The sequence below is a fragment of the Paroedura picta genome, unplaced genomic scaffold, assembly GCF_049243985.1.
Source record: "Paroedura picta isolate Pp20150507F unplaced genomic scaffold, Ppicta_v3.0 Ppicta_v3_sca22, whole genome shotgun sequence".
Classification (NCBI taxonomy): Eukaryota; Metazoa; Chordata; class Lepidosauria; order Squamata; family Gekkonidae; genus Paroedura; species Paroedura picta.
In genome coordinates, this window is record NW_027518619.1 from 4,156,434 (window position 1) to 4,175,119 (window position 18,686).

The following is an 18,686-nucleotide window of genomic DNA, read 5'->3' on the forward strand; positions in this document are numbered from 1 at the left end:
CCCCTATCTTATAGGATGCTCATGAAAGCTTACGAGATGGCAGTGAGAACAGCTAAATGGGAGTTTTATGCGGATTCCACTGCACCCACAAGTTCTCACCCGGCTCAATTGGTTGGGCTAATTCAGTCTCTCACCCCTCTCCATGAAGGGTGTCCAAACAATAGTCAAGTCAGAGATCATGTGTGAGGCTTTTGCAAGCAATTTTGTGAATGAAATCTCAACGCTCTGCTTTGACGTTCCTCCAACGTTCAACACAGTAAAGGAACTGGAGGCCCCTTGGCCATCGTTGGAGGTGATTTTTGACAGTTTCGGATACCTTGCACAGGCCAAAGTCGACAGGTTGCTAGCATCAAAGAGGTCTAGCACTTGCCCATTAGATCCCTGTACCTCATGGCTCCTGAAAGAGGGCAGCAAGAAGGTGGAAGGACTGTTCTGGGAAATAATAAACTTGGCCTGGTCTACAGGGACCTTCCTGGGCAGTCTGAAAGAGGCAGTGGTTCATCCTCCGTTTAAAAAGTCATCATTGGATCCACGAGATGCAGCCAGTCTTGTGCTCCTGGGGAAGGTGGTTGAGTGGGAAGTCCTGGACAAGGAGTGCCAACTTGTATTGGAATGTTATATGACGTTGTGTTTGAATGTTATGGAGGTATTTTATATTGAGAGTTTTTAATTTTATATCCTGTTCAGTAAGCTGCGACCTTGTTTTGCTTTTACAAATGATTTTTTTAAATAAAAAAGATACAACATGCTCCAAGAGTTAAATTCAGTAGATTGTATTGTTGTAAGATTGCAACAACAATGTTAAACATTTAACCATTTGAACGTTTAACTGTAACTTAACAGGTTGTCGGACTGCAGATTGCCCCGGCATCTATCTAGTGGGCATGTCTGATAGGAAGGGGATTCCAGAGGGCCCAGCAGATGTTACCAAGTCTCACTGGCCTCAACCGAAAGCTTGGCGGAAGAGCTCCGTTTTGCAGGCCCTGCAGAACTGCTGGATCTTAATAATAACATAATACATTTTAAACCTGTCCTTTCCCTTCAACCTTTATATGCCCACCCTTGTTGCTCCTTCTTGATTGAGAGCCTTCAGATTATAATGAATACGCTGATCTCTTTCTAAGCTCAAGACAATCCTCTTTCAATCGAGACGTGGGATAAGAAACCGTATTTACGTAGTCCGAACCAATTCAGTCCACTGGGAAAACTGTAAGGAATTGGCTAGTCCCAGCTCAATGATAGGAATAGTTCTTTTATTTTGTAACATTGTAACATAGGATTGCCAATTCCAGTTTGGGAAATTCCTGGAGTTTTGGGGGTTCAGTCTGAAGAGGGTGGGGCTTGAAAAGAGGAGGGACATCAGAGGGGGACAATGTCATAAAGTCCCCCCCCCTCCAAGCAGCCATTTCCCCCCAGAGATATTTGCTTCTGTTCTGTCCTCGCATGCGCGTTTGCGCCGCCGCCATGCCGGCGGCCGTGGCTCCCCCTCCCGGCCCCTCCGGGCCGCCAGCAAATCGGCCACCAAAGCGGCCAATTAGCTTGCGGCTCGGCAAGCTTCTCTCCCCCCCCCCTCCCGAAACAAGAAGCTTGCTGGGCCGCGAGCTAATCAGCCGCTTTGGCGGCCGACTTGCTCGCGGCCTGGCGAGCTTCTGGCTTCGGGAGGGAGGGAGGAAGGAGCCGCGGCCCGGCGCCAAGGCCTTCGCGGCCCAGCACCGGGCCGCGGCCCACGGGTTGGGGACCACTGGACTGGATGTTAGCATTTTAATATGTATCAGTGTTGTATAATTGTATTTTATAGTTTGCGGCTGGTAGACTTGAGCTGGTGTCTTCCCCCTCCCCCCCCCCACTTTCCTTCCCCTACACACACACTTTTTTTTTTTTGCTGGACCTCAAGGCTAGTCCACAGACAATTGCTGATGCAACAGCAGCAGGATTACATCAGCCTTACAGATGGACATCAATAGTTTCCTCCCCAATACAATGATATAGCTTTATTTCTGACGCACATGAGATACATTCTCAGCACAGAATTATATAATAGCAAAGGTATGTATGGGGATATCCCGTTGGTAATATGGGCAATTTTACTCTTTAATTTTTCAAAAGTAGGCTCTTTTTTATTTTTACACAGTGGTGACCTTAGGCACATATCATAGGAGGTGGTCTCCAAAAAGGATAACATTTACATATATTGGCTGGAGCCGTAATTTACAGTTAAGTCACCACGCATGTTTGAATGATTTACATATCAGACTCTCCTTTTTAATCATGCTCATTCTGATATTTTTCAATATCTATTTATCTTCCAGGATCTCATTCAACCACTCAGCTACACTTTATAAAGAGTTTAATATATTTTATATAGAGTGTATTATCACAGTTCTGACACTGAGGCTCGAAACGCATTTGGTCTTATGTGCTGTTAGTTCTGTATAGTTTTTATGAACTTTTTATTCTGTTTTTTAATTGTGTACTATAATAAACAATCAACAAGTTTTACATTATTTTATTGTACAGCTCAACCTCTGAGTTCCAAAAACATTTTTATAGACATCCAAGATAGGACTGAGATTACTGTATATAATACAAAACCACCCATAATAAGAAATTAACATATTCTTTAATGCAAAGTCATAACATCTGCAAGAATGACTGTTATTCAAACTAATACAAACTGAACAAGTAGCATATGACCAAACACGCATCTCCAGGTTTTATACAAAGTTAACAGAGGGCATAAGAGCCAATAAATTACTGTATAGTAAACTGAGGGCAACGTAACCATACACAACATGTTCGAGTCTTATGCGTAGTTGGTGAGTGATGCGGTGGCTAGATAAGGTGGTCAGATAATACAGTCAGAGCCCTTCAATGCCTGCCTCTTACAGATGATCTGTAAGGCCCTTTATCCAGTTACCTTGGAGATGGGTAAGCCTTTTATGATCTCATAGGCTGCATGCGCCTATAACCTCCTCCACACAGGCACACACACACACACACACACACGACATAGCTACCCCATAAGCTACAGCTGCAATCAAGTCTGAGAGACCAGAATACATTTCTTGGCCGAGAATGACAAGCGAAGGAAAGGTAGCATGGCTTGGACTGCTTACATAATTCTGTAACGATATTAAGGAGGAACTTTTTGGCTGTACTCCCATCAGGCCTAGGGAAAAAATAAAGGGGGGGGGGAGGAGAAATGCCAACCGTAAAATGTATTACCTAACCAGTGGCTTGAGAACAACCCAACCAGCCTGGAGTAGTGGTTATGAGTGCGATCTTCTAATCTGGTGAGTTTCGGGTTTGATACCACGCTCCTCCACATGCCTTGGGGTCATCACAGCACTGATAAAGCTGTTCTGACCAAGCAGGAATATCAGGGCCCTCTCACCCTAACCAACCTCACAGGGTGTCTGTTGTGGGGAGAGGAAAGGGAAGGCGAATGTAAGCTGCTCTGAGACTCCTCCGGGTAGAGAAAAGCAGCATATAAGAACCAACTCCTCTTCTTCAAAACTCATATTCTAAGTTGTTATTTTTAATTGCTATCAAGTCAGAGTTGATTTATGGCAACCCCATGGAGTTTTCGAGGCAAGACACGTTCAGAGGTGGTTCGCCATTGCCTGCTTCTGTGCAAAGACCCTTGACTTCCTTGGGAGGTCTCCCATTCAAATACCAACCAGGGCTGAGCCTGCTTAACATCTGAGATTTGAGGAGATACAGCTAGCCTGGGATATCAAGTCAGGGTGCTAAGATGAATACCATTTGGAAATGCATACATTTTAATGGAAGATGGAACAATAAAATCCAGGGATTAAAAACACTCTTTATACAAAACACCTCAACGTGGCATCTTCTTCTTATGTTAAACATGTAGACCTGACTAGGTATGTGCACAGGAAAAAATATCGGTACTTTTTGGACTTGGCCAAATCTGAATCACCTAAATCACTTATTTGATATAGGGGTTTGGATTATTCAGATTTGGCTGAATTGATTCGATGCCCAAATCAATTGGGCTGAATCAGCCACCAGACAGGTGGTCTCCAGAGATCAGCTGTTTGGCTGCTTTCTCTCCCCCCCCCCCAGCTCTCTGCTGCCTGGCAAGGTGTGGGGGGGCATGTAAAGGGTATGCCAAACAGCTGATCCTAACATGTTCCCCAGGAGTCCAAGTGCTCAGCAGCTTGGGATAGGTGCAGGGGGAAGGGAAGTTTAAACTGGCTGCAGATCTAAGCAGTTTAAAGTACAGGGATAAGCAATTTGGCTCTGATACATCCAAAGAATACCCGAATCAGCATTGACTTGGGTACTTCTTGGCTTATCCAAACCAAATTGCCCATCCGTATACCTGACCAGGCATGAAATAAATATTAAAGATATAAAGAGAGAAAATGTATTTAAAGGAATGTTCCACTTGAATGTAATTAATACAATTTTGTTCCATTAAAAATCAATCAGCTACTTACCTAACAATCCTATACACTGTCATGGAGTGGGTTAATCCAACCTTATTTTTAAAAAAATTATATCCTATGTTCCTTCTTGATCAGCACTCACAGTGGTTTTCTTATCCTACCCACATCCTCTATTTAATCCTCACAAAGAGGGTTGCCCTGTCCCCCCAGGCCACCAGCAGGGGGTGGGGAAGTAGGCGTGTGCACCAGCTAGGCCTTCCCCGTCCTCCCCTAGTGGCCAGGAGGTTGGGGAGAGTGGCAGGCCCAGTATCCAGGGCACCTGCTCAACATTCCCCACCTCCCCAGCCAACAGGAGGCTGGTGAGAGTGGCATGGATCACGGTCATCCTTCCCCACCTTTCCTGGTGGCCAGGAGGCTAGGGACAGTGGGGTGGCCTGTGCAGAGTCCAGCGGGGACATGGCGAAGTGGGGCAGAAGGCACATGGATGGCAGCCCAGAGCCCTGCAGATTACCTTCTGCTGCCTCTTCATCCCCATGGTAAGTGCCAGGAGGAAGAGGACGGAGGTGGGGAAGAGCCTCAGATTGGCCCTCAATGGGGAAGAGCTCTCACCCTACTTGGGGGAATGGTCTCTGGTGAGGGCCAATCAGAGGCGCATGTCATTGGAGGGATCTGACACTATATGTGGTGTGATAATTAAAAAACTATTTCTATCCTGCCCTTCCCTGGTCAGCTCAGGGCAGGTAACAACTTACTTTAAAACAAATAAATACATTAGAACATTAAAACAATGAACTGCCTCCTCCTAATAAAAACCTTAAGATACAGAGGTTAAACTCATCCAGCACTAACATATCCGAATATCTAAGAGGGAAGTGGAGGGAAGAGGGCGCAGGTGGAATTTGCCACCATCGTTCTATGGGAGGGGCCTAGATCTACTTGGTCACCCAGGCTCAACCATAGACCTGGCGGAAGAGCTCCATTTTGCAGGCCCTGCAACCGTAGGCCTGGCAGAACAGCCTCATTTTGCAAGTCCTCTGGAACTGTTTAAAGTCCTGGAGGGCCCTGATGTCCTCAGACAGAGCATTCCACCAGCCTGGGGCCAGGGCTAAAGAAGCTCTGGCCTGAATTGAGGTCAGTTTTATCTCTTTAGGGCTGGGGACCCCAGCAGATTTTGATTACATGATCCTAATAGTCTCTGGTTGGTGTAGGGAAAAGGCTATCCTATAGACAGAAGGGTCTCAGACCCTTTATTGTTTTGAATGTAAGAGTCAAAACCTTGAACTTAATTTTTCTCCAATCTGGAGCCAGGGCAATCAAGAGAGCACAAGTGTAATATATGCTCTCCATTGAATCCTTGTAAGGACCAGAGCTCCTGCATTCTGGACCAATTTCAAAGCTGGGCACAGAAAAAAAAACCCAGCAGTAAGCAAGGCATGAGTATTGCTTCTCCTTATTGTTGCATATAAGGGTGCTCTTCACCCCTCCAGCTCTAAAAAAGGAATGAAGTGAGACCACCAAGTAACAGAGAAAAATTTATTTTAATAGCAAAAGGAAGATCTAAAGCAGGAGTGGCCAGACTGTGGCTCTCCAAATGGACTACAATTCCCATGAGATCCTGCCAACACACTTAAAACTTGAGATGCAGCTGTTCTTTGATGCAACAATGATAACCACTCATCTTTACACATTCCATGACTCCCCCCATGTCTTTTTGTGATTGGTCAAAAAATTACCCTGCAGTAAAGGGTTCACTACACATGCTTGAGTTTTGCATTACATCAGTTTGTTTCTGGTTGTTTTTTGTTCTCCTTTCTCTCTATATATGGAGAGGGAAGTGTCACCTGCCACCCATTCTGTGCTGGGAAGATAGCCAAACCAGGCATGCTCTCCTAAGGATTCAGCATGGCATAGCCTTATGAATTCGCCTTCTTGCACAGTACCCCATCCCAGATGACCTTTTAACCCCGCCCCCCAGAAAATAATTACCAACTCTTTAAAAGTGATGCCCAGATAGATCTCAAATCCTGCAAACAAAGTCGTCATCATGATTCAAACTGTTCAGACATGACCATCGTAGATCCTCTTATCTAAGTAAGATTCCCAACCATAATCTTAGAGCAGCTTTCACATCACTTTGCTTTGAAACAACGCCCACGGAGGTCTTGGCTGGCCGTTATAGCCGTACGCCAAAATATCAACGTTTTTGTATTTGTGGTGCACAAGCCCTGGACGATCTCCCCCCACAACATATTTGACTGTTCGCTTTAAGCTCAACCAAATTCTTGGATGAGATCTTATGCGTTTCTAACTTCCATTCTCTTGCTGAAGAGCTCATTTACCTTTTATCTGACTGTGTTGACAATGTTACATATAAAGCCACATTATTTGTTTTGGCTGCAGTACTGGTTTATCCATGTAACATTTGTATCACGTACTACAGGCCCCATGGTTTAAGGGGCCCCACCCCTGCCTTGCCGGCAAAGCCCCTGAATTGGGTGACAGAAATCTTGCCAGAGAATACACGCGCAGAGAGCACACACACATACATCAGGCGCTCTTCTGTCCCACCGGCTTCAACTGAGGCAAGGAGTCTCATCACCTGGATCTTCAAGCTGCAGTGGAGGAGGTGCAAACAGCAGTTTCCCATAACCGGGAAATGTGGAGGATCAAAGATACTATGTCAAGCTTCTGTACTTCCAAGTCAAATAATTTTTGTCATTGAACCCAATACTCTAAATGTGTTTTGCCTTGAAAATCCCATGAGGAACCCCATAAATCAGTTGCAGCTCTATAGCAGCAAACAAAAATAAAAAAAGGGGGGGGGGAGAAAAAGAAAAACAAACAAGGTTGCTGCACATTAATCCTAGACCTACATGGATCTGTCGTGTAAAATGTGCTTTGTTAATTGTTTGAACAGCATTTCCCCCTTAGAATGCTAAAGTTGGAAAGGGCCATCTCCAGTCCAACCCCCTGTTAACTGCAGGGTCAGCCTAGGCAGGGGTAGTCGAACTGCGGCCGCTGGCAGGGGCTCATGGGAATTGTAATCCATGGACATATGGAGGGCTGCAGTTTGACTACCCCTGGCCTAAAACATCCAGGATAAGAAACTGTCCAGTCACTGCTTCAAGACTACCAGTGAGGGGGAGCTCACCACCTCCTTAGGCAGCTGATCCCACTGCCAAACTACTGTGTGAAAATGTTGTTCCCGATATCTAGCTGATATCATTCTCCATGTCGTTTAAACCCATTACTATCCTCTGCTCCCCGCCCTCCTTTAAGTGACAACCTTTCAAATACTTCAAGAGAGCCATCCTGTCCCCTCTCAACCACCTCTTCTCCAGGCTGAACACATTCCCCTCAGCCTTTCCTCATAGGGCTCGGTCCCCACGCCCTGGGTCATCCTCCTCGCTCTCCTCTGCACCTTCCCCATTTTGTCCACCTCCTTTTTGAAGGGAGGCCTCCAGCACACCACACTGTTGGAATTCTCATTTCGCATCCTTGGATGTACACACTGAGGCTGAAGTGATGCATGATGGGAGGGTTCCATTTTGACAGTTAGTATATGACAGTTGTGAGAGGGAGAGAGAGAGAAGGAGAAGGAGAGAGAGAGGAGGGAGAGAGGGAGAGAGAGGGGGAGAGAGGGGGGAGGGGGGAGAGAGAGGGGGGAGAGAGGGGGAGAGAGAGAGGGGAGAGAGGGAGAGAGAGAGGGGGGGAGAGAGGGAGAGAGAGGGGGAGAGAGGGGGAGAGAGAGGGTGGAGAGAGAGGGAGAGAGAGGGGGAGAGAGAGGGGGGAGAGAGGGAGAGAGAGGGGGAGGGGGAGAGAGAGGGGGAGAGAGAGGAGGGAGAGAGGGGGGAGGGGGGAGAGAGAGGGGGAGAGGGAGAGAGAGGGGGGAGAGAAGGGGAAGGGGAGAGAGAGGGGGGAGAGAGGGAGAGAGAGGGGGGAGAGAGAGGAGGGAGAGAGAGGGGGGGGAGAGAGAGGGGGGGGAGAGAAAGGGAGGGAGGGAGGGAGGGAGAGAGAGAGACAGAGAGAGAGACAGAGAGAGAGAGAGAGAGAGAGAGCCTCTCTGTTCATATTCAGGTTTTTCTGACCGACAATGTAAAGCAATTACTATGTTTATGTTGTGAATATCAAATGAAACGTTATAACCAGACTGTTAACTTTATGTGAACAAGGGGAAAAGAAAGTGTATATCTGGAGACCAGATTTTTTTTTTACCTCAGAGAAAAAGGTTACTGTTAAAGATTGTGGTTGACTGTTCTCTAGTATGTAAGTAAATGTATTGTTTTACTACAGTAGATGGTAGTATTATTTGAAATAAGGAAATAAGTAAGAACCTGCTGTTATCACCTGGCAGCTTTTATATACAATTTTCTCACTCCACTGAACAAAGTGATTGGGAGCTGGAGCGTGTCCAGAGGAGAGCAACCAAGATGGCGAGGGGTTTGGAGACCAAAGCGTATGAGGAAAGGTTGGGTCTGTTTAGCTTGGAGAGGAGACGACTGAGAGGGGATCTGATAACCATCTTCAAGTATTTTAAAGGGTGCCTTTTAAAGAAGTTCCTGACGGTTAGAGCAGTTTCTCGGTGGAACAGGCTTCCTCGGGAGGTGGTGGGTTCTCTATCTTTGGAAATATTTAAACAGAGGCTAGAGAGCCATCTGACAGAGAGACTGATTCTGTGAAAGCTTAATGGGGTGGCAGGTTACAGTGGGTGAGTGATAGGGTTGTGAATGTCCTGCATAGTGCAGGGGGTTGGACTAAATCACCCAGGAGGTCCCTTCCAACTCTATGATTCTATGATTAATGAAAGCTGACCAGATTCCACAAAAAGATTTCATCATATTTTATTTTTCCTCAACTAAGATATTGATAGAAATCAAAATCCCAGTATCAACCTCAATATTTTTACCATCGAATCCCAATACACCCAGGACTCCAGGAGGGGTCAGACTAATATGGTATACAGTGGGATTATGACATCTTGTGATTTTGATGTGATGCCTCTACTGATACAGCCCAAGACTGCATTCACCTTTTTTTCCGGCCGGATCACACTGTCTGTTCATGTTTAGCTTACAATCCACAAGTATCCGAGATCTAGTTCACACACACTACTCCTCAGAATATCTCCTGTCCAGTAGGCATGCTTCTCATTTTTGTGTCCCAGAGGTAGAATTCTGCACTCCTTATTGAATCATTCAACCTTCAGCGAGATACCGCATGAAGCTTCTGTGCTTCCAATACAAAGGATTTATTTATTACATTTCATCAAATAAAAAGTCCCCAAAATAACAGAAACCATAATTGTAGATTTAGGAAAAGAAGGCCTATGTGCACGGAAAGAGAATTTCTGAAGGGGGGGGGGTGCAGATATAGACTATGGGGCAGGGGGGGCAATGCTGCAGAAAAAGAAGAAATAGTGTAAGAGAGGGCTATGGAGCCAGTAAGGAGAGGCCCTCCCCCAGTGCTTCTGGTTGCCCCACTTGTAATAACAATCGCAACAATAACAATAAGGTTGTACAGCACTTGAAAGTAAACTCAACCCCGTATTCCAGGAGTGAAAAATAATTCTGAAATCTATGGTGTGTCTCAGCAGATTCCTGGATCTGGTGTTGCCAACCATCAGGGAACCAACAGCACCAGGTCAGTACCCTTTGAGTTTGCTTTGGTTTTGTATCTCCAGCAAATGTGACTGGGGGGTACTAGGCATGTGCGCGCAAACATGCGTGCACACACACACACACAAATCCATATACTTCAGATACAGCCTGAAACAATTTGAGACAAATCTGAATTGCACGAATAACCCTTTTAAAAGATTTGTTTGCAATTGAATCGTTTCAGGGGATTTTTTTGTGCACATATTCCCCCTTCCCAGGCAATAGAGAGTGTCTGCAGTCTGAGAAAGGGGAGGAGAGAGAGTGCCTGCCAAGCAGCTGATAATGACAGGCACACTGAGCCCTTTAAATCCCTCCCCAAAGAAATCATGGAGAATAAGTTTAACAAGGACTACTAGCCATAGTGACATTCAGAGGCCCTAATCTTCTGAATTCCAGAGCCAGGAGCCAACATCAGGGGAAAGTCTCAGCTTCTAAGCCTTGCTGTTGGCTCTCCAGCAGAATTGGTTGACCACTGTGTGAGGTAGGATGCTGGACTAGATAGATTACTGGTCTTATTCAGCACGGCTCTTCTGATGTTTATTATTATTATTATTATCATTATTAGATTTATAGCCCGCCACTCCCTTGCGGCTCGTGGCGGGTAACAATATCGCAAATCCCCATTAAAACCCCATAAAACAATAATAACATTGCCAATATTGCCGGCATGGCAAGAATGGCAGCTCAACTCCCCCCCCCCTACCACTACTAGCGGGTGGAGAGGAGGTCCTGATGATGTTTTGCTTCGGGTCCAGAACCCGAGTCCCCGGGGGAGGCATAGATCTATTATCAGGCCCGGCCTCAACCATAAACCTGGCGGAAGAGCTCCGTCTTGCAGGCCCTGCAGAACGTTGAAAGATCCCGCAGGGCCCGCAGCTCTCCCGGGAGCTCATTCCACCAGGTCGGGGCCAGGACCAAAAAGGCCCTGGCCCTGGTCGAGGCCAGGCGTGCTTCCCTAGGGCCGGGAACGACCAACAGGTTTTCACCCGCAGAGCGCAAGGCCCTGCGAGGGGCATAGGGCGATAGGCGGTCCCTCAGGTATGTGGGTCCCAACTCGCGTAAAGCCTTGAAGGTTAGAACCAGAACCTTGAACTGGATCCGGGCAGCAATTGGCAACCAGTGCAGCTGCCTCAGCACTGGCTGGATGTGGGCCCTCCAAGATGTGCCAGTGAGGACCCTAGCAGCTGCGTTTTGCACTAGCTGAAGTTTCCGGATCAAGGACAAGGGAAGGCCCGCGTAGAGCGAGTTACAGAAATCTATTCTGGAGGTGACCGTTGCATGGATCACTGTGGCTAAGTGTTCGGGGGACAGGTAGGGCGCTAATAGTCGGGCCTGGCGAAGGTGGAAAAACGCCTGGCCCGCTACTTTTTTGACCTGCGCCTCCAAAGTCAGGGAGGCATCAATGGCCACACCCAAGTTCCTGGCCTGGGACGTGATGGTGAGTTGCGTCCCTGCCAGGGTGGGTAAGCACGCTTCCTGGTCCTGCCCCCTACATCCCAGCCACAGGACCTCCGTCTTGGAGGGGTTGAGTTTCAGGCGACTCTGCTCGAACCATTCTGTCACTGCTTCCAAACATCTGGCGAATGGTTCCGGGGGGGGAGTCCGGGCGGCCGTCCATGAGGAGATAGAGCTGGGTGTCATCAGCGTACTGGTGGCAACCCAGTCCAAAACTCCGTACCAGCTGGGCCAGAGGGCGCATAAAGATGTTGAATAATGTGGGGGAGAGGACCGCGCCCTGAGGGACCCCACAAGGGAGTCTATAGGAACGCGAGAACTCATCTCCCACTGCAACCCTCTGGGTCCGGTCCTGGAGAAAGGAGCGTATCCAGCGTAACGCTGTGCCCCGTATCCCCGTGCCGGCAAGGCGGTGGACCAACAGCTCGTGGTCCACGATGTCAAAAGCGGCCGACAGGTCCAGAAGAACCAGCACTGCCAACCCGCCCTTATCCAGCTGGCGACGGAAGTCATCCAACAGGGCGACCAGCACCGTCTCCACCCCGTGGCCAGGTCGAAAGCCAGACTGATATGGATTGAATGCCGAAGTTTCTTCCAAGAATGCCAGGAGCTGGTCTGCCGCGGCCCTTTCAACCATCTTGCCCAGGAACGCCAAGTGCGACACTGGGCGATAGCTGGCGGGGTCCTGCGGATCCAGCGTAGATTTCTTCAGGAGAGGGTGAACCACTGCCCCCTTCAGCTGCTCAGGGAACTCCCCGGACTCCAGGGAGAGGTTGATAATGTCCCTGAGCTGGCCTCCTATCTTCTGGCCGCCTCCTTTGAGGAGCCATGATGGACAGGGGTCAAGGGGGCAAGTGGTCACCCTAACCGAGCCTAGCAACTTGTCCACTTCGGATAAAGAGAGCCGTCTGAAGCCATCAAACGTCACCTCCAAAGGCGGCCAACATGTTCTTAGGAAGATCTTGGCCTCTGTGCTCTGTTGTTGGCTTTCCAGAAGAACTGGTTGGCCACTGTATGAGACAGGATGCTGGACTAGATGGATTATTGGTCTGATCCAGCAGGGGTCTTCTTATGTTCTTAGGAAGGCCTCAGCCTCTATGCCCCGTTGCTGGCCTCCAGAGTATCTGATTGGTCTCAATGTGAGACAAGATGCTGGACTAGATGGACCACTGGTCTGATCCAGCAGGGCACTTCTGATATTCTTATGACAAGAGGTTACAGGCTTGGAAACCAACATGAACAAAAAACTATCTAGGGCAAGGCATACAAAGTAGGTTTGCCGTACCCAGAGACGAGGTGGCATGGTACAGCCCTGTTTTGTCAGATCTTGGAAGCTAAGCAGGGTCAGGTAACCAGAGAGATAACCATTTTGCTTTTTATTGTCACCACTAGTGACCTCTGGATGGCAACAAAGGACACTTTCCTCCAGACAAGGCATACGAACCAACGGCTGGAAGGACAGCTTCACTGTCTCCTTAAAGAAGGGGACATCATCAGAGCAAAGGACAGGGACTTACAGAGAAATGTGACCGCTATGAGGGCTGAACTCAGAAGGTATACATTTAACCATATATGTCACTGAAGGAATGGCTGAGTCCCTGGATCCTTTTTTCTGTTGAAAGTGATGATTTTCTTTAGAAATACAGATGCAAACATCAACCCAAAGCCATGTCACTTCTTCAAACTACATTTGCCATACTGAGGCAGTCATATATTCACTTGTTTCCCCCTGGATTGTACGCAGGGTAAAGAAGGTTGAGAAGAGAAACATTTTCTTGGAGGCAGAAATCCAAGCAGGCCGGAAAAAACTAGACGAAGAGAGGGTGTCCACGTCTTTGGCGGAACAGTACCTTAAAAAGCTGGTAGGTAACCATGAAGAGAAATACCACTAATGGAATGCAAGTCTGCACAGGGCCCTAAAAATGAAATCCCAGGGACCTATTGTGTTGGATCTCATGAGCAATCCGTGGAAGGTATTAACAATAGCCAGCCTTCCCCCAGTAGATCTTTCTGACTTTAGGAAAGTTTATTCCCACTGAAGAAAGAGGGGAAAAGAGGATAATTTTGCCCCCTCCCCATTGTTTCCTCCTGACTCTTGTGGCCTTTAACTCTGGGAACTATTGGTCACCTCTAGACTAGACTTCTGTAACTTGCCCTATGCAGGGCTTCCTCTGGGACTCCTCCTAAGACTCCAACTAGTTCAAAATGTAGCAGCACAGGACCTTACAGGGACCCAGTAGAAGTTGCACATGACACCAGTGCTCTTCCAGCTGCACTGATGCCGGATTAAAGACTGGATCAAGTTCAGGGTTTGGGTATTAATCTTTAAAGTCCTAAGTGGTCTTGGACTGGCACATCGATGGCATCACTACTCCCTCCAGAGGTCATTAAGATCACTAGACCAAAACTTGCTGAGGATTCCCAGTCCAAAGGAGGTGAAACTGTCCTTGACCTGGGCCAGGGAATTTTTGACCTTGGTCTCAACATGGTGGAATGCTCTGCCAAGACCAGGGGTAGTCAAACTGTGGCCCTCCAGATGTCCATGGACCACAATTCCCAGAAGCCCCTGCCAGCGAATGCTGGCAGGGGCTTCTGGGAATTGTAGTCCATGGACATCTGGAGGGCCGCAGTTTGACTACCCCTGGCCAAGACAGATCAGCACAGGGCCTGCAAGAGCAGAGCTGTTCCACTAGGCCTGATGGACCTGTAAGAAGTGCTGAAATCGCTGCCACAAATTGAAAGGGGACCTGCCTTTAAATAATGTTCCCCCAATCAAAACCTGAACTAGTTAGGGGCTTTATGGTATTTGTATTTGATTTTATAATTTTATTAATTGTGGAATTTATATTGTTACCCACCTGAGAATTAGAAAAGGTGAGATATAAAAACTTGCAGGTTCCAAAACCCTGGGAATTAAGCCAGGCTCAAAAAGTCCTTCTAGGGGGAAGGAGAAGCTGGAAGATCCATAGTGCTTGAGTTACGCCCAGTCCAATGGTTAGTTCAGTACTGGTTGTTGTTAACTTTTATCATTCGTTTAAAAGAATGATCCTGACCCAGGATATCTGCCTGCCAATGAGATTGAAATAAAGACAGGAGGCCACAAATAAGCCAAGCTCTATGAAAACCAATCCTGCGGCAAAATAGTGTCTCCGTAGAACTTTCAACACCCAAAGTTGTACATAATTGCTAAAAATAGCTACTACAGACTTTGTGGTCCAGACCTGGGTGATCCAGGCTAGCATGATTTTGTCAGATCTGAGAAGCTAAGTAGAGTTGGCTCTGCTTAGTATTTGGATGGGAGCCCTCCAAGGAAGTCCAGGGTTGTTGTGCAGAGGCAGGCAATGGCCACTGCCACTGTTCATCTCTGCCCTGACCTAGATGCCCCAAACTTGTCAGATCTGAGAAGCTAAACAGGGTGAGCCCTGGTGAGGATTGGAATGGGAGACCACCAAAGAAGTCCATGGTTGTGACACAGAGGCAGGCAATGGGAAAACCACCTCTGTTCATCTTTTGCTTTGACCTAGATAGCCCAGGCTAGCCAAATCTTATCAGAAGCTAAGCAGGGTTGGGTCAGGGTACTACTTTGATGGGAAACCACTAGGAAAATCCAGAGTTGTTAAAATCATAGAGTTGGAAGGGGCCATACAGGCCATCTAACCCAACCCCCTGCTCAATGCAGAATCCACCTAAAGCACAGGCAGGTAATGGCAAGCCACCTCTGAACATCTGTGATTTAATGGCACTTTAACCCCACCCTGGCTCCAAATATAGTATGTTTCATACTTCTGTGCCTTTTATGTCATCACCTGTACAGAACTGTCAAGAGTCACGGAGCCCCACCACCACTACCATGCTATATAGCATCTGGAGTTCAGTTGAATACTCCCTAGCTCCAAGGGAGACCTCCCCCATGCCTCCTGGCCATACGGCTGCTTTGGAGGGTGGACTTTATGGAATTATAGTCCATTCAGGTCTCTCCCCTAACCAGGTTCCTCCCCAAAACTCCAGGAATTTCCCCACCCAGAGTTAGCAAGCCTGTGACTGTTCCACTGCAATATATCCAATAAACAGATCACCTCCAGAATCTTCTGCACGCAAAGCATGTGCTTCGCTATTAAGCCCCGGCATTTCCTAGGAAACAATTGGAGGGGGGAATCATGGATAGTGAGTCCATCTCTCAGCATCAAATCCCCAATACCAACCAAAGGCTTAAGCTGTGCACAAGCCACAGATTCACTCAAGAGTTGTGCAGGAGCTTGCAATCTATTGGAGTGTGCAGTAGGCCTAGAACAGTTGACTAGTTTTTCCTCTGGTGATCCTTAATTAACTGTAGCATGGCACCTTGCAACTGGAATAATGTAGGGTTCTTCAGAGCTTTGAGATGAGTTGGAGATTTTCCAAGGATTCTTTCTGAGACATCAGTAAAAGAACTGCTTCAGTCTGTTAGCTGTTCTGCTCATCATGATCTTCTTTCTCCCCCACAGAAGGAAAACAATGAACGTTTGCACAGCAGAATGTCCGTGCTTTCAGAAGAGGCATGTATTACGCCACTTTCAACTAGTGACATTAATGCGGGGGGTGGGAGGTTTCCACACTTTCCCATTGTTGTTTTTTCCTAAAGACTTCCTCCTGTTAGGACCCCAGCCACCCTCACTGCACAAAAGAGGGAGTTTGTCTATGAACCTTCCTTTATAAGGCATGAAATAGTCTAAAGGTAAAGGTATCCCCGGTGCAAGCACCGGGTCATGTCTGACCCTTGGGGTGACGCCCTCCAGCGTTTTCATGGCAGACGCAATACGGGGTGGTTTGCCAGTGCCTTCCCCAGTCATGACCGTTTACCCCCCCAGCAAGCAAGCTGGGTACTCATTTTACCAACCTCGGAAGGATGGAAGGCTGAGTCAACCTTGAGCTGGCTGCTGGGATCAAACACCCGGCCTCATGGACAGAGCTTTAGACTGCACATCTGCTGCCTTACCACTCTGCACCACAAGAGGCTCATTGAGATAGTCTAGTGCAGGGGTAGTCAAACTGCGGCCCTCCAGATGTCCATGGACTACAATTCCCAGAAGCCCCTGCCAGCATTTGCATTTGCTGGCAGGGGCTTCTGGGAATTGTAGTCCATGGACATCTGGAGGGCTGCAGTTTGACTACCCCTGGTCTAGTGAGATGTTAACCTCCATCAAGAGGATTTTAGCAGAGTAATGTAATTAACTGCATCAGCGACCTTTCTCTCACCTGGGAACACCTCAAACAAAGAAATCCTTAAACTCTGTCTGTTTGCTAATCCTTTCAGATAGCCTGCAATGCTATCTCAGCACTTGTAACTATTCTTTTCCCAATTTCATCTCTGATTCAATCATCTACCAGGTACTTTTTTCATCCATGTGCACAAGATCATCAAACCCATTTGAGCAAAGTGGCTTTGCCCCACCCAAACACCTATTCAAAGTGAATACAAATGTTGCAGCTACCTGAGCAAATCTGAAATTACCTCACTCTGGAGGTTTCTCTTTAACTCTATGCTTCTAGTCTATAGAACTCAATCAATGTTTCTTTGCCAAATATTTGTTAAAATCATTAACTAGTTCAGTTTCTTTATTTCATTCCAGTAATTAGATCAGACACGTTATTTTAGGGGCTAACTGCCTTAGGACACTTTTGGAGAATTTAAACATCACACTGAACTCAGTCTTTTGTGTACCGTCTCTAGATCCACAACACACACCTAGTTCTGGTGCTGGTTTGTCCTGCTGCTTATCTCTTCATGGAAGCCTGGACATTGGAAGGCAGCTATTGACCTTTATCCAACCCAAAATATCAATCCCCCTTTGAACCTCTCAACTTTTCTTCCTTCTTGTATACTTGTTTCGTTTAAATAGCATGGATGTGTGTTAAGAACTTCCATTTTTCAAAAACAATCCTAATAGCTAATTCCCCTTATCATATATTCAGGAGAAGTCTATTTTAAGTAACCCCCCCCCCTTTCCAATGTAAAAATCAGAACATCTGGGAGAGAACTGGGCAAAATTTTTTAAACTATTTTTCTCCTTTTGAATAAATAAAATGCTTCTTTAGGTTTGATTCTGCACTCCCTCACATGCAGCCAGCTGGGTGACCTTGGGCTCGCCACGGCTCTGATAAAGCTGTTCTGACCGGGCAGTGATATCAGGGCTCTCTCAGCCTCACCCACCCCACAGGGCGTCTGTTGTCGGGAGAGGAATGGGAAGGCGACTGTAAGCCACGTTGAGCCTCCTTCGGGTAGGGAAAAGTGGCATATAAGAACCAACTCTTCTTTTTCTAGGTGAGATTTTTTACATCCAAAATGCAGAGTATGAAAAGGTTTGAGGCCTTTTTTTCTTTTAGGTCCTCTTTGAGTTTGAGGCCTGGGGCAAATGGACCCTTACACACAGAGAATACATGACAGCTCTGCCTAGAGCCATTTATGTCTGGTTCTATAGGGCATAGCAATCCCCAAGTCCTGGTCTTGGAATTGCTTCTATCAACCGGCCTCTGCACTCAGCCCTCATCCTGCAAAGATCCTCCTTTTTCCAGTTCCCTGCGATAGGAGGCCTATAGATGAACACTATGTCTTGTCTCTTTAAATGCTTTCCTTTGCTGCTCTTTCCTTTGCTCTAATGGGTGCTTCTGGTGAGCTGGATACTTGTTTTTCTAGCAGTGTTGATGGCTCACGTGTGGGAGGTTCATTATCAGGAGATGAACCTTCTGTAGAATCTCTCTCCAGAGACTGTGCTTCATGCTGTTTGCCGGTTACCTTTGGACCCAAACAGATAGAGCCAGATTTCTTGTTTTCCAAGGAGTTCTCCGGCACGGGCAATACATCTAGCATCTCCTTGTGCTTCACCTTTCTTGTCCTCAGTGTCTGCAGCCTTCCTGTAGCAGTCATAAAACAACTTTTTAAATTAGGGACCAAAGAGCATTTTTCTCTTTGGTTTTCGTGCATTCACGAAGTGTTTTTAGAAACTGGGAGGAACGAAGTGTGGGCAAAAGCTCAACTCATGGAAGAGGGCAGTCAGGTTGGAAACCTGCAAAATGAAGACAGATACAGCTTGATGTGAGTTTCTTACATAGTTCAATATGTGGACTTATTTTGCGTATATCCAGAAAACATTTTAAAACACCATGTTCATTTTAAAAGGAA

The 18,686-nt window shown here is 47.0% G+C and overlaps 1 protein-coding gene across 4 annotated transcripts in view; it reads left to right on the plus strand.

Annotated features, from left to right (window-relative positions):
* Positions 1–2,981: 2,981 nt before the first annotated feature.
* LOC143828381 (uncharacterized) overlaps positions 2,982–18,686 on the plus strand; it is a 63,483-nt gene continuing 47,778 nt past the window's right edge. The window contains exons 1-5 of one of the 4 annotated variants that reach the window (XM_077318774.1): positions 2,982–3,093; positions 10,009–10,055; positions 12,920–13,081; positions 13,272–13,389; positions 16,012–16,062. In XM_077318774.1, the coding sequence (XP_077174889.1) occupies positions 3,076–3,093; positions 10,009–10,055; positions 12,920–13,081; positions 13,272–13,389; positions 16,012–16,062 (396 nt within the window). In that variant the 5' untranslated portion in view covers positions 2,982–3,075. Of the gene's footprint in view, positions 3,094–8,475; positions 8,682–10,005; positions 10,056–12,919; positions 13,082–13,271; positions 13,390–16,011; positions 16,063–18,686 lie in introns of those variants that run through there. The other 3 variants (XM_077318773.1, XM_077318775.1, XM_077318776.1) reach the window with 3 other exon arrangements.